This window comes from Cimex lectularius, unplaced genomic scaffold (genome assembly GCF_000648675.2).
Source record: "Cimex lectularius strain Harlan isolate CLEC.00 unplaced genomic scaffold, Clec_2.1 scaffold2, whole genome shotgun sequence".
Classification (NCBI taxonomy): Eukaryota; Metazoa; Arthropoda; class Insecta; order Hemiptera; family Cimicidae; genus Cimex; species Cimex lectularius.
The window spans coordinates 3,612,277-3,626,275 of NW_019394219.1; the positions used below are offsets into that span (position 1 = coordinate 3,612,277).

General features: G+C 31.0%; 1 protein-coding gene and 2 long non-coding RNA genes across 5 annotated transcripts in view; 1 reads left to right on the forward strand and 2 right to left on the reverse strand.

The window, feature by feature from the left end:
• Positions 1-1,809, reverse strand: part of LOC106666836 — a 175,680-nt gene extending 173,871 nt beyond the window's left edge. For all 3 annotated transcript variants that reach the window (XR_002910931.1, XR_001340489.1, XR_001340488.1), the window contains exon 1: positions 1,389-1,809. This is a non-coding gene — a long non-coding RNA (uncharacterized LOC106666836). The remainder of the gene's footprint in view (positions 1-1,388) is intronic.
• A 72-nt stretch (positions 1,810-1,881) lies between these two features.
• Positions 1,882-3,672, forward strand: LOC106666834. The gene is made up of 5 exons (XR_001340487.1): positions 1,882-2,036; positions 3,244-3,270; positions 3,343-3,411; positions 3,486-3,533; positions 3,593-3,672. It is a non-coding gene; the product is annotated as an uncharacterized LOC106666834 (long non-coding RNA).
• A 3,027-nt stretch (positions 3,673-6,699) lies between these two features.
• On the reverse strand, positions 6,700-13,145 carry LOC106666685 (keratin-associated protein 10-4). Its single transcript, XM_014394041.2, has 10 exons — positions 13,001-13,145; positions 9,300-9,377; positions 9,052-9,231; positions 8,880-8,987; positions 8,725-8,799; positions 8,568-8,645; positions 7,654-7,770; positions 7,303-7,419; positions 6,991-7,104; positions 6,700-6,913 (listed from the first exon to the last, which is right to left on the reverse strand). The coding sequence occupies exons 1-10, from the start codon at positions 13,128-13,130 to the stop codon at positions 6,819-6,821; spliced, it is 1,092 nt and encodes a 363-aa protein (XP_014249527.1). The 5' UTR covers positions 13,131-13,145; the 3' UTR covers positions 6,700-6,818.
• Positions 13,146-13,999: the final 854 nt, after the last annotated feature.

Here is a 13,999-nt window from a genome sequence, read left to right on the forward strand (position 1 = left end):
TTCTATTCTCGGCGACAATTGAAAAGGCCACGGAGAGCTTTAGCGAAGATATACTTCATTTTAACTTATTCAATTCACTAGTTTTCGTGGTCCAATCGTGAGATTGATTTTTATCTCAACTAAAAACCTTAATTAATATAATGAAAAGAAAGTTGCATTGACTATCAACCAGAGAACTTTTTTGTTGAAATGCAGACAACACAAGGCCCTGAAGATGATCTCAATAAAGATAGAAACGTTTTTCTAAAACCTATGTCACACCGGACCGCAACTGACGACCTCCAAATAATATTTCAGTCTTTTTAACAAATTGAAGGTAGTTATAATTTTCAGATTAAAAAAATATATATTGTGTCGAGTTGGCACGATTTCTCAACAGAAATAGAGCAATAAATTAAAAATTAACGCAAATGAAAATATATCTTAACATTATTGTTATTAGTAAATTCAATGAAAACATTGTTGGAAAACAACTAATTTTAAAATTGTGCTTCAAATTGAACCTTTGGTAGAAACTACGTTACTAGAATACGTTGTGCTTTTATGTTGATGTGACTTAGAAGACCTTTATAGCATTCATTATTCTTTAAAATGTCGATTTAAAAAATTTATGATTATGTTAATTACCACACAGTTGGATTATTTAATGTGTGATGTTTAGTGACCATTAGTTAATGGTTATGATGATCGATCTTTATTGAGATCATCTTCAGGGCCTCGGATTTATAAACTGTGTTTGAATTTTACAAATACATGAAGGATGTGAAAACAATTTATTAAATATTACGCTAGAAACTGACATTGAGTTTTTTTGAGTTGAGAAATTTTACAAATGCTTTGATTGAATCTAAAATTTCTAGCATTGTATAAATTCTCTTTTTTTCACACCCCACATGTATTTGTAAAATTTAAACATAAGGTCCTGAAGATGATCTCAATACAGATCGGAACGTGGCACGATAAAGAAAATGTTTTTCTAAAACCTACGTCACACCAGACCGCATTTCACGATCACCAAATAATGATTATTTAATGTGTTCTACCTTAAGATAAATGTAAATAATTAATTTTTTATAAAGTCTTTGTAATAATTTATTTCAAAAACATAACCAAACACTATCATATTCATATTTTAACCTTGTGTACGTACTGTAACCGTATTTAAGTCAAAATGTAAACGAGCTTTATGGCTGGGTTCTCTAATTTAAAGTGATTCTTTTCAATCATGCCACACACACACAATGCTTAGCTACACCAGTTTAAACGAAAAGAGGTTTTATCTCCTGCTTATTAAAATTTTAGATATTTGATTAAATCCTAAATTGCTTTGAAGGTACAATCATGCAAGTCCAAATACACGCGGGATTAAATGCTTAATATGTACTCACCTTTAAGACCTGTGCAAACTTGTGACTGTGTGTAAACGTAATATTTGACGTAATATCAGACCGTTATTGCAGATTTACCTTTCCCCTATTACAAAAGTGACAAGACCAAATTTACAAGGGGTTGTACAATTATTTTCCAGGTTAACTATGAAATAAAGTGAGTCTCGACCTCGGTTAATCGGTGCAAAGATGAATTTGTCTTCTTTCGGTATATTTCAACAACGATTACAATAAAACACGTATCTAATATTTTCCAATGAAGTAACATCATATAAATTTTTTTTGAAATCTGTAATCCGAAGTCTGTAGCCTCCCTTTCTGAAAGCAAAATAACGAAAAAAGCTTTAACATTTAGTATTTTGTCTATAAAAAGTTTAAATTTGTTTAATTTTTTTTTTATTCACAACCGTTTGCCATTAATGCGTAAAAGTAAAGAAACAACTGATTCAATTTCATTTGTGCCACATGCCGTTCTATTTGATAAAACAATCGACAATTTAATTGAAAAATTGATTTGATCATGTGATGCAATTAGCACCATTCACAATAATTTTAGTGTAGCTTGCAAGCAGGTACCCAACCTCCATCCCTCCAAACAATCCACAATGCCACGAGTCAATCCAAGCCGCGACGAAACTCGCAAATCAGGTAAGCTGTTTATTCAGGAATACGTTTTTTTTTTGTACATTAAAAAATTTGATAATCTATTTAAATGTTGTACGAGCCTCGTTAACTCAAGTTATTGTTTTATTTTATTTTTATAGAAATAAATCACGAAAAAATAGTATCACAGGATTTTTTAAAAATATTTTGCTGCTTTTATGTAATATCATGGTAAAAAAAACCTGATTTCTCCGGCTAAATTTAAGAACTTTATTGAGAACGTTGTGCCATTTCACGGTTCATCAGTGATTTTTAATTCAAGACTTTTTCATTTAGAGCTAAAGAAAAAATTACATCTATTGTAAAATGAGAAAACAATGCAAAAGTCCGATTGAAAACAATCGATCAAACTCTTATTCTCATTATTCTATTAAAATCTTTACTATAAAAACTCGTTTTGTAAAATTTTTGAGCCAACGCCGGACAATTTGACTCTCTTCATAAAAACCTTTTTAAAAATTATTTATCTTAACTATTTCTAGATGTAGCCGTGTTTGAAACCATTTTTAGATTGTTCGACTTAATAAAATGAATTTTCAAAAATATTATGTTTCTTTTAAAAACCCTATACAGTGTAGAAACACATGCAAACAAAAAACAAATAATTACAGATTTTTGGTAGAGTGAAAAAAAAGAAATTATAAATACATGTGATTTTGAACGATTCAATGTTAAATAAAATCTATGGTTTAAAGTGAACGTGTAACCAATTAGGCCAATTTAAGTTCATGGATTTCAATACCAACAAAATTTTATAACAATATCAATATTTATGAAATATTTCAAATAATCACATGATTTAAATTTGGTTTTCATATGCTACTAATAAATGTCTGGTCGTTTTGCTGATTACTAACTATATCATTTTATTTCATTAAGAAATAAAACTATTTGAATTATGCTTTAATGAAATAAAATGAATCTTATATCCGAAGTTCGAGATTTTTAATCGATGAATTTGCTTTATTTTGAGAATGAATTCAGTTATGAACCCTTGATATATAGCAAAACAATTAAATTAACGTATTAGACATTATGGAATAAATCGTATAATCATTTAGGATAATTTTTCGTCGTGTTGCGATTCGTAAGTGAATGTAGCTTATAATTATCACAAACAAAAAATGACAAATGAATAACCAACTGTAGTTGTATTATACTCACACCAAATATTGTTTTCGGCTGATTGCAGAAGAAATCGATACTGACGAAGAAAGAGGTATGTTTTTGAAGTTGTGTGAAGTGTTTTAATCTGATTCTTAATTATAATCATTTCTTTGTGAAAATCAAGAGAGGCGCATTAGGAAGGAAAAGAATAAGAACAAAAAGAAGGATTCGAAAGGATCTACCAATTCCACTGGTGAATTAACCTACATATTTGAATTATTTAAGTATTTGTATTTTGTCGAGTATATATTTTTTATATTTTTTTAGAACCTGGCGGCGGTGGAGGATGTGGATGTGCTTCACCCGGAGGAGGAGGTAGTTAGTGCTATAGAAAATTTACAAAGCTTGAAGTATAAGAGTATTTCATTTTTCAGGCTGTTGCAGAAGATGAAAGAAGCCCAGAAATGAATACCGAATGCAAAATGGCAGCTACATAATAAAAATTAAAAATAATTACCATGTTTTATTTTTTAAATCATAAAAGAACCATAACATGAAAAAATTGGTTTCCCCCTCTTCAAAACCCGCTGTGGGTTTTTTTATTTAGTCTAATAAACCAAAAGGCAAGTAGCATAGTAAACCCATCAGTCTGCCTCGTAAACCTCTCGGTTGAGGGTTTGATTCCCATCGTCGCGTCTGTAATTTCTGAACCCTCCTCCTTAGCTCAAAAAATTTTCATATGAAAAAAATAAGGTCATTAAAAAAATTGAAGTCAGTTTTGCAGTAAATAAATATTTAGATTATATTTTACAGGAAAATATCAGACGTTTCGTTCCATTACATCAGCTCAGATACATTTAATATTAATTTGAATTGAAACCAAATAATTTTAAAAATTTAAATCCTTGTTGAATTGATTTAGTAAACTGTCTAAAAGAAAACTGTGGAAAAACAAATAGCAAAAAGGTAAACCATAGTAGAGTATATATTGTTTGTTATATTCTACTGCCTTCATCGATAAAACTATTTTGTTGTTGAAAATCCAAGCAGTAAAAACAGACAATGTATAATTTGTATTCTCCCCGGTTCGCGCTGGGTTGTTGGTTTATAGTCAGATATAGCTGAGAAAGTTTGCAAACATGGGATCAGGAAATAACTCGGAACGCCTTTATTTTACCTGTGAGTAATGTTTTATTCAGAAGGGCTGGAATATTACGATATTTAAACAATTTAAACATTTTACGGCAAACTGAGATGACTGCTTCGCTTTCGCATAAATGATTACCTTTAATTCGGAAGGGTTGTAATTGTATTTTTTTTTACACTAATGGATGCTGTTCGGATTGTACAGTTTCTGAAAATATTTATATGCGGATGCCCAACAAAGAGCAATTTAACATTAAAACTGCATTTTTCTAACATTAAAGGTTTCTTCTCGTGTAGAAATGTGTGGTGATTAGTGACCGTTAATCGATAATTATTCAGAAATCGTGAGATGCGTTCTGATGTGATGTAGGTTTCAGAAAAACATTTTCTTTTTTCGTGCCAACGTTTCGATCTTTATTGAAATCATCTTCAGGGCCTGGGATTTACAAACATTGTTTACATTTAACAAATACATTTAGGTTGTGGAAAAGTGAATTTATACAATGCTAAATATATATTTTTTTATTTTATTTTTTATATTCAATCAAAGTATTACTACTCACTCAAAGTGTTTGTCTTCTGTGTAATTGTGCCATTCTTGCGTGTCGTGTTGAGAGTGCCAGTGAGAAACCTACATCACACCAGACCGCATCTCACGATTTCTGAATAATTAAAGGTTTCCCAATTTTATAATTTTTAAAGATCGATATTACAAAAGAAGTATAAATACGAAGGAATTAAACCTAAAATAGATATTTTTTATGTAAAACTAACCAAAACAGAATGTAAAATTCACTGCTTTCAATACCAATTCAACCATGAAATTAACGACGTTTAAATTTTAACTAAAAATGTATTTCCTTATTCTTCAATTCTTCATTTTCTTCCATTCTTGTCTACATATTGTTTTTGGCCTAGGTTAGTATTATTATTTAAAAAAACTTGAAAAGTATATAATTTGGTTTATATTTTTGAATATCAAGATCAATACATGTCATGAATCTTAAAAGCAATTGGAAAGTGTTTAAACGTTTATAAAATCACCCGCGCAGCACCTACATTTTAGCATAATTAATTTAATATTAAAACAAAATAAATGCTAATAAGAAAAAGGTTTTACATACAATAATCAACATATTTCACAAATGATAAGAAATGCGTTTTTCTGTGGTTTTATAATAGCTTTTATAATTAAAAATGTTGACAAACTAAACAAACTTAAATTGATTGCTTTGTTAAATAAATTTTTAACAAATAAAAGCTTTAATAAAATTAGTATGGAGTGAAAGAGGGAGAGACAGTGTGAGAGAGAAAGAGATAGTTAGATATTGTGAGAGAGATTGAAAGAAATATAGATAGATTGAGAGAGAGTATGAGAGAGAGAGAGAGAGAGAGAGAGAGTGAAAGACAGTGGGAGCGGGAAAGAGAAAAAGAGAGTGGGAGCGGGAAAGAGAAAGAGAGTGATATATATATATATATAGAGTGTGAGAGTGTGTGTGTGTGTGTGTGTGTGTGTGGGATATAAGAAGATTGAGAGAGAGATATAGATAAATACAGAGAGAGAAAGAGAGTAAGATTGAGAGAGTGAGAGAGAGTGGGTGGGAGGGAGAGAGATGGAGGGAGAGAGCAGAACATTTTACGCATCCTTGGTTCCCGGTAAACTCTTCGACCCTGAATATCGCTAATAAATTGAAATGCAACTATACGTCAATATAATAGCTTTTTGATCTATGAGCACTTCTAGGCGGTTGCTGCACCTTAGTGTCCGGTGTCCCCAGTGACGCCATTTCTCTGAAGGTCATCTTAATGGGGGAGTGGGCATAATTACTTCATTTAGGATCTGGCAAGCTCTGAATGTGACTTTATCTTGCAATAATGGCAGTATTTCTGCCTTCCAGTGTCACAAAGTATAACGCACAGTAATCCACAACCTGGTCGTGTGTTACCATTTTCCAGTCTCTCGGTAACGAAATAGAGCCCAGGAGAACACGATCGGAGGTAGATCAACTTCCTCTGTCATATGACCTTCCATGACTGCTCATTCTCACAATAATATCGTGAAATTCTAGTTCAACGTGGTATCTTTCCACGATTAAACAGAATCTGCATTAAAAAAGGAATAAAGAGAAAAATCGTGTTTGTTAAGAAAATAGGTAATCTTCGTGTTTATCGTTTTTTTGGTTAATGCGTTGTAGAAAATAAAATAAATTAAAATTTTATATTTCCAGTTGTTCATTTTTCATAATTAATAAACAACACAAAATTTGTTTGTAAACTTTATCAACTGAACCATGAAATCATTATTCACAACTTCTTTAAAATTTACAAATTTCCATATTCATTTTTGCACAGATTACTTAAAAGAGATATGAAGGGTTGTTAATAATTTATAATATTTTGAGCAAGCATTTACATTTTTATTTTACAAGACAGTCATCAGAATTCCAATTAGCCAATATCAAATCACTATATATATAGACCCAGTAAATCAAATCGTAGGGCGTCCCCTCCTGATTAGAAGCAGCTGACGAACGAGAAGGATATTTTCGAACTACTTGGGCAGCACTTTCTGGTTTTGTGTTGTTGTTCACAGCAGACTTTAGTCTTACCTGTGTAATTTGGATAATCAGAACAATTTCAATTTAACTCTAATAGGATTAAATATTGAATTTATGTTAAGGCGTACATATTTTTTTATCTTTGCAGATCATTCGACAACAAGCATTTTTGCAACAAGAGCAATCACATTTGTCAGTCTCAATGTTTTTCTTAACACAGCAGTTGCAATTTTCACATTTACCTAAAAATTAAAATTAACTTTATGTGTAAAATGAATTGATCAGGTTAACATGTTTTCATTATATTAAAACTAAAACTAGAAAAGTTGAGGATTTACATTAAAATTAAACTGTGGCGTTCTATAAACACCACTTAGAACGGTATAAAATTGGATCAGAACCATGGCTATTTTTGTTAATTTTTATGTCCTTCGACTTACATAATTTTTTGTCTTCAGGAGCCACACCACAACAAGAACTTTTGTTGCAGTTGCAATCTTTACATTTTTCATTGTCATCGCTTTTTTTAACACGGCATGTACAGTTTTCACACTCACCTAAAATGTAACACTAAATAGTTGAAAATGTAAATAGGTAAAATATAGGTAAAGGTAAAAATAAATAGGTACAAATAGTTTAAACAAAATATATTTTTACAAAATAATCATTTAATTTAAATTATGATTAATATTTGAAGAGCTTGGTGTTTTTATGCAGTTATAAAATTGACTGATCTTGGTTTAAATTATATTTGGTGCTACTTAACTGCAACATTATTAACTCTTACTTACAGGATTTTTCATCATCCGAAGTCACATTACAGCAAGAATTTTTGCAGCAAGTGCAGTTGTCGCATTTGTCACTTTTGCCACATTTTTCGACGTCGGTTTTACAGTTTTCACAGTCACCTAGTAATTACACATATACTGTAATTATACATAATAAAAAACCACTTTAAAATTGTGAGACATAACGTTCCATCAACATATTTTGAGATTTAGCAGTTTCAATAATTTGTAGTTTATAAATTTTTGTTATTTTTTGGGAAGCTGATTACGTTCGTCTAGCAGATCTGGTTAGATATTTATTTATTTTGTTTAATTTTATTTGGATTTGTACAGTATATGATATTATGAGTAATTTTGGGTTGAGGGTTAAAGATGAAGATAACCATTTCATCGGTTAATATAAAAAGTTATGGTATTGAAATGATAGAATAAAGGTTGGTAGTTTAAAGTGTATAAAGGAGTTGCACCAGTTCCATATGAACACCGACGATTCCTGCCGTTGAGCTTACCAACTAACAGTGACTAGCAAGTCATAACGGGATAGGTTTTGAGGTTAAGTACGGGAGACGGCAAAGACCGCCGGTTAAGACGGAAAAGAAATGAACACCAGCAAAGTTAAAAAGTGGTTAAGTTTTAGTTGATCGGGAAAAATAGACAGATGTATTCTCTACAGTTGATACAGAAGGCATTGCCTATCCGGTCAAATGTACAAGAGATCTCTAGGACGATTGGCAGAACTGCTTCAACTCAAAGGTTGTTGCAATGGTGTCTAAAACCCGATGTGGTTAGTATGAAAGGATAGTGAGGGCGGAAGACGGATTGTGGCCAGGAATAAGGTTTTATTGGTTTTTGACTCATACGGATCTTCATCATCATTATCATAATTAATAAATACAATTTAACAAATTTCAACTTACAATCATCTTTGTTGGAACATTTGACGACGATACTGCATTTTTCCATTTTCTCACATGCCTCTTTATATTCCTCGTTGCCTGAACAATAACATACATGTGAACCTTTCGAAATTGATGTATTTTGAGATAAACCATATTAAATAATATTTATAATCACCTTTCTTTGAAAAAAATCCAGTTTTAGCTGGGCAGTGAAATTCAATATTTTCTCCGCGTAAGCATTTCTTCTTTTCTTAATTTAAGAACATATAAATTATAATATATGTACATATTGTATAGGAATTATTTCATTGTAGAAAGTTTTATATTTACCACTACTACTTTCGTTGCTACAGTTGACATTTTCACAGGATTTAGGCGATTCCTTATTATCTTCTTTGCAGCATTGTACCTCAGACTGGCTTTCTTCTTTATTCAATGCTGTTAAATTAAATGTTTTAATACTAATTAATTCTAACAAATTTTCAAGTTTAAAAAAACATACATTTGTCGTCGATTTTCGCATGAGGGCATTCCATTTTTTTGCAACATTTAGCTGTTGTTTTGATTTTATGCACGCACTTGCTCATGGGACATTTATCTTCGTCCTCACTGCTGATAACGCAGAAACAGTATTGCTTTTTTCCAATTTCGCACTTTCCACCGCACTTGCCGCCTTTGCAAGCTACAACGCAAAATTAGTCAAACCGATCAACATATAAAACAACTCACTCAACAAACAAGCAAACTTACTCAATGTACATCCTTTGTTGAAAAGGCTGCACTGTTCTTCCTTTTTGGTATCATCGTAACATTTGCAGTCGTAACATTCTAAAATTTTATACAATAAACTCATAAAATTCTGCTCGGATTACTAGTAATTAAAGGAAATATTGATTATAAATAGTAAAAGAACCACGTTAGATGGATGTAGGAAATAATTAAGTTAACCCTTGGGTGATGAAGGTGAACCTACTTCCTTTCATCTGACATGAACACCCTAGTTCGATAATATCCTTCATTAATGAATTTTCTTCTTCGGAATTTGATCCCTTCCCCTTGTCAACCCTGATCTAATCACGACCGTGTAACAACATAATGTAGGCTCCATTTACGGTGAGGAACGATTCATTGTATTTCTTCTATTGTATATCTATCTATCAAATTATCTAGATTTATTTATTTCATTTGTATTCAGAGTTCTTCCCAAATACATTCAATTTAGAATGTTAATTCACATTTATTTAACTTTGTTTTCTTAGAATCGTGTCTTGTGTAGTTAAGAACGCCTTTTCTGGTTTACACTGTATTAAAATTTAAGAAAAATTAAAGAAAGTAATATAGATATTATGTGTTATTATGCATAATAGATATTATGTGAATTCAAATAAGTAACTATAGAAAAACTATAGGTTTTAATAGGTTATTAATGTTTCGAATGAATATTTAGTGCATGTATTATAGATACATGCATACATAGTAAAAGTATTTTTTGGATAAAATATTAACTACAACAAAAACACCAAATTTTCCAATTATTACAAAATAGATATGTAGGTTTAAAATATTTTGTAATTAATTCTATTCTTCAATTTTACTCAAAATTATTAATCTTTTTTAATTGTTATTCTTTCCAAAATTGAAACATGTACTCATGAATATTATTACTATTTAATTAATTTTAGTTTGGTTATATAAAATCTATACAAACAAACCAATTCTCTATTGTGATAAAACGACACTACAAATACGGCTTTCAATAGAATAATGTTAAGTAATTTACATAACTATGGTGTATGCACAAATTGTGTACGCTGGGCACTCTCAACACGACAGGCAAGCATGACACAATTACACAGAAACCAAACGCATTGAGCCCCGAAGATGATCTCAATAAAGATCGAAACGTTGGCACGATAAAGAAAATGTTTTTCTAAAACCTACGTCACATCAGACCGCATCTCTCGATCTCCGAATAATCATTGTATACATTGTTAGATAGATTTTTAAAACAAAAAATACAATATATTTTTTTATTTTGATAGTTAACGTCTAACAAGGGTACTTTATCGTTTATTAAAAATGGTAATTTCTTAAAAGCATGTTATGCAGTTGAAAATTCACGATATTTCTCTCTAAACTATCAATGACATAATCCCAAAATTCATATTGTCGAAAACTGTCTAATTAAACTATCAGATAGAGTAGATTGAGGCAGAAGGACGAGGAAAGTTCGATGAGGACACGGTCGGTCTTGAACCGTTTTGCTTCAACCAAATTGCCAAAAATAGAGATCCATTACAGATAGGTTTAAGAATAGCCCTTCGGTTTAATGGGGTGTTGTTTCAGGACGGCCTACAAAACCGTCCCAGGACCAACGCATCAACTACCAGCAAAAGTACTAAACGTAGGGTTTGTTAGTGTTGTTGTATTGACTAGAATTATATTGCTGATTGGACTCTGCAGACTTTCGGAAGCGTCCGTATTGACTCGGAGGAGTATAAACAATTCTGCACATATTGCCAAGTAAAGAAAAAAATTGGCCAAGCAGTCAGTCAACACACCAAAACAAAATAGTTTTGCGGGATACAACAAACTGTCAAAAACGTAGAATACTAAAGAAGAAGAATTCCTCGTTTCAATTGGAAATTCGTGGACATGGGCATTCAACAAAGTTCATTAAAAAACAATCGGTGGAAGTTACGGCAGAATTACTAAACCTAGAATGTGCTAGGACTAGAGTGTCAGTGAACTGCATAGACAAGGAGCAGCAGAAACAAGTCTGTGCAGTTATTGCCAAGATCTTCTTCGATACAGCAGATCTGACTTCTGTGAGAGTAAAAACCAGGCCTGAAGTAGCGGAAGCCGTTAAGAAAGTTTTGAGATCTCGTAAAGACCTTAAGCTTGATGAAAAGCTCAAGACAATGATGGAAATTTTATAGTAGCCAAATAATTGATGGCGGTGCGCAAAATTGACCGACTCCTAATAGCCTAGATCTAAACCTAAATAAAACAGTTAAATTATACCTACGAAAGAAACTGTGGCTTTTGAAATATCGCACATTGATAATTATTGTCACACACCAGTTTTATTTCTCCAGAATTCTTGTTTTTTCAATAAATTTTCAATCAAACAAAAAGAATGTATCCTACAAAAAAAGTATATTTAATTGATTACAAAAGAATAAATTCAGTTAATTCACTAGTTTCGTAGTCCGCTTGACCAATTAATATATTACAAATAATTAAGGTTTTTTGGTTGAGATAAAAAAAGGAGAAAATTGAAAAATGGCAAAAAGGAGGGAAAATTCAAAAGGTGGGGTTGAGATGGGAAGTTAGTGTCCGAGTGGATTGAGGTCACGATAGCTCAAGTGGTAGAGCAGCGGCGTATCAAGCCGAAAATCGTGAGTTCGATTCCCGCTCGTGCCATTGACTTTTATATCTCAACTGAAAACCTTAATTAATTCTAAAGAATAAAATTTTTTCGAAAAATAGAAGTTCAAATTTATAATTTAAAGAAACGTGGATACATTTTTTAGTATTTGATGATAATAAATGTTATTTTCTTAAATTGTGTTATCAAATACCAAGGCAACTAAATCGATAAAAAAAAGAATTTCTTTCAAAATGATGGTACTTTTTAGACTAAATTTTGGAGATGATAATACGTGTTTTACTATTAGTACATCTTCAATACTGAAAGAAATCATATGCTATTTAAAAAATCGTTATAAAAGCTTTTCGAATTAAAATATTTGAATGGAAAAAAATAAAGAAAATTAAGCAATTTTAACCCGTGTGATTTGACTTTGTAAGTAGAGAGCGGAAAGATGTAAAATGACCTGAGAAAAATTTTCTCACCTACCAAAATCACCAAATAAATTTTTAGACAGTAACAACAATAGATAAATTTATAAAATAACAAAACAATTGTTTGTGGACGATTTTTATCCAAAGCTAAATAATTCTTGTGAGTTGACAGAGGCCAGTAAATTTTCTGTGTACGAAGACTACATTTTTCATGAATGGAATCATTTTTACGTTTCAAAATTAATGTTCATTGACAATGTTTTTTTTAAATATTCATTTTTGTTTACTCGTAATTTAATGGTAAATTGAAAGCTAATGAAAAAACAACAATCTATTGGCACGAAAACATAGAATAAGAGAATGTATATCTGCATAGAAGGTGAAACGAGTAAAACAAAATTAACAATTTATAATGTAAAAAATGATGTGTTTGAATTTGTGTGCATGTGTACGCAAATAATGTTGAACATAAACGTTTATTGTTGCCTGAGTACTGCCCATACATACGTATATCACAATTTCGATTCAGGCTAATGGGATGTACAAATAACGAAATTTAATCATAGCATTTGATGTCATGTTGTCAAGCATGTTTTCTTTCTTTGATTCGCTTCAGAAATAAAGTAAAAATTTAAAAAGCTCACCTTCAGTTTGCAAAGCCATTTTGCTCTGATTGTCGTTGATTGCTGTCAGCTCTGGTTTGCTGCTTTGTACAATTGAAACGATGACGACTGAGCCGAGAGGGACCGCATTTATACCCGCCGGCGACGTCATAGTTGTCACGCCATTCCGGTAAACAAACCGCCTTGAGATATGACGTTATCTTCTCTTATCTCTTCTGAAAAGGTTGGGTAATCTCTACCAACTGTGCTAGCGGATGATGCAATCTAGTGTAAATCTTTTGCCATGGGAGACGGGAAAAATTTAATTTACTTTATTATCAAAACAAACGCCCATATTACAAATCCGAGGGAAATTCTATCTAAATAATCAAATTTACATGGCAAACATGTTTAAATATGAGTCCCTTAAATTACATTATCTCTTATTTAAATTCAAATAAACGAAATATCTTATTTCAACGAAAATCAATATCAACAAAAAGTACAAATAGAAGTGGGAGTAAACGCAAAAGTGAAAGGAACTTTAAATGTGAGCCCCGATACACCAAAGTTCAAACACATATTATTCTATGCATTATAAATTGTTTATTTACTTTAACTTGTTTCTCTTCTATTCACATATACATTATCCTATTGTGTGCTTTGATGCCAATGAATTGTTGTTTAATTAGCTTTCGATTTACCATGAAATTATAACATATTCATTATGTTAAATTGATTTAAAAATTATTCTTGTTGTTTTACTTTATGTACTGATTGTTCAATAGAGCCAAAATAATCTCACATAATTTTTAAAAAGACTACAAGAAATCATTACTGTTTTGCATTTGTTCAGTTTTTAGTTTAGCAGATTCATATGCCACTGTATATCACAAATTATTGTTTTCTTTTTTTCAATACTTTTATCACAGTTGAATTTGGAGCAACACTGCGTCTTCTCTTCAGTACATTTAAAAAATTATAATTTATATAAACAGGGTATTAAGAACTTATACATGTTTATATATTAATAACATTTAT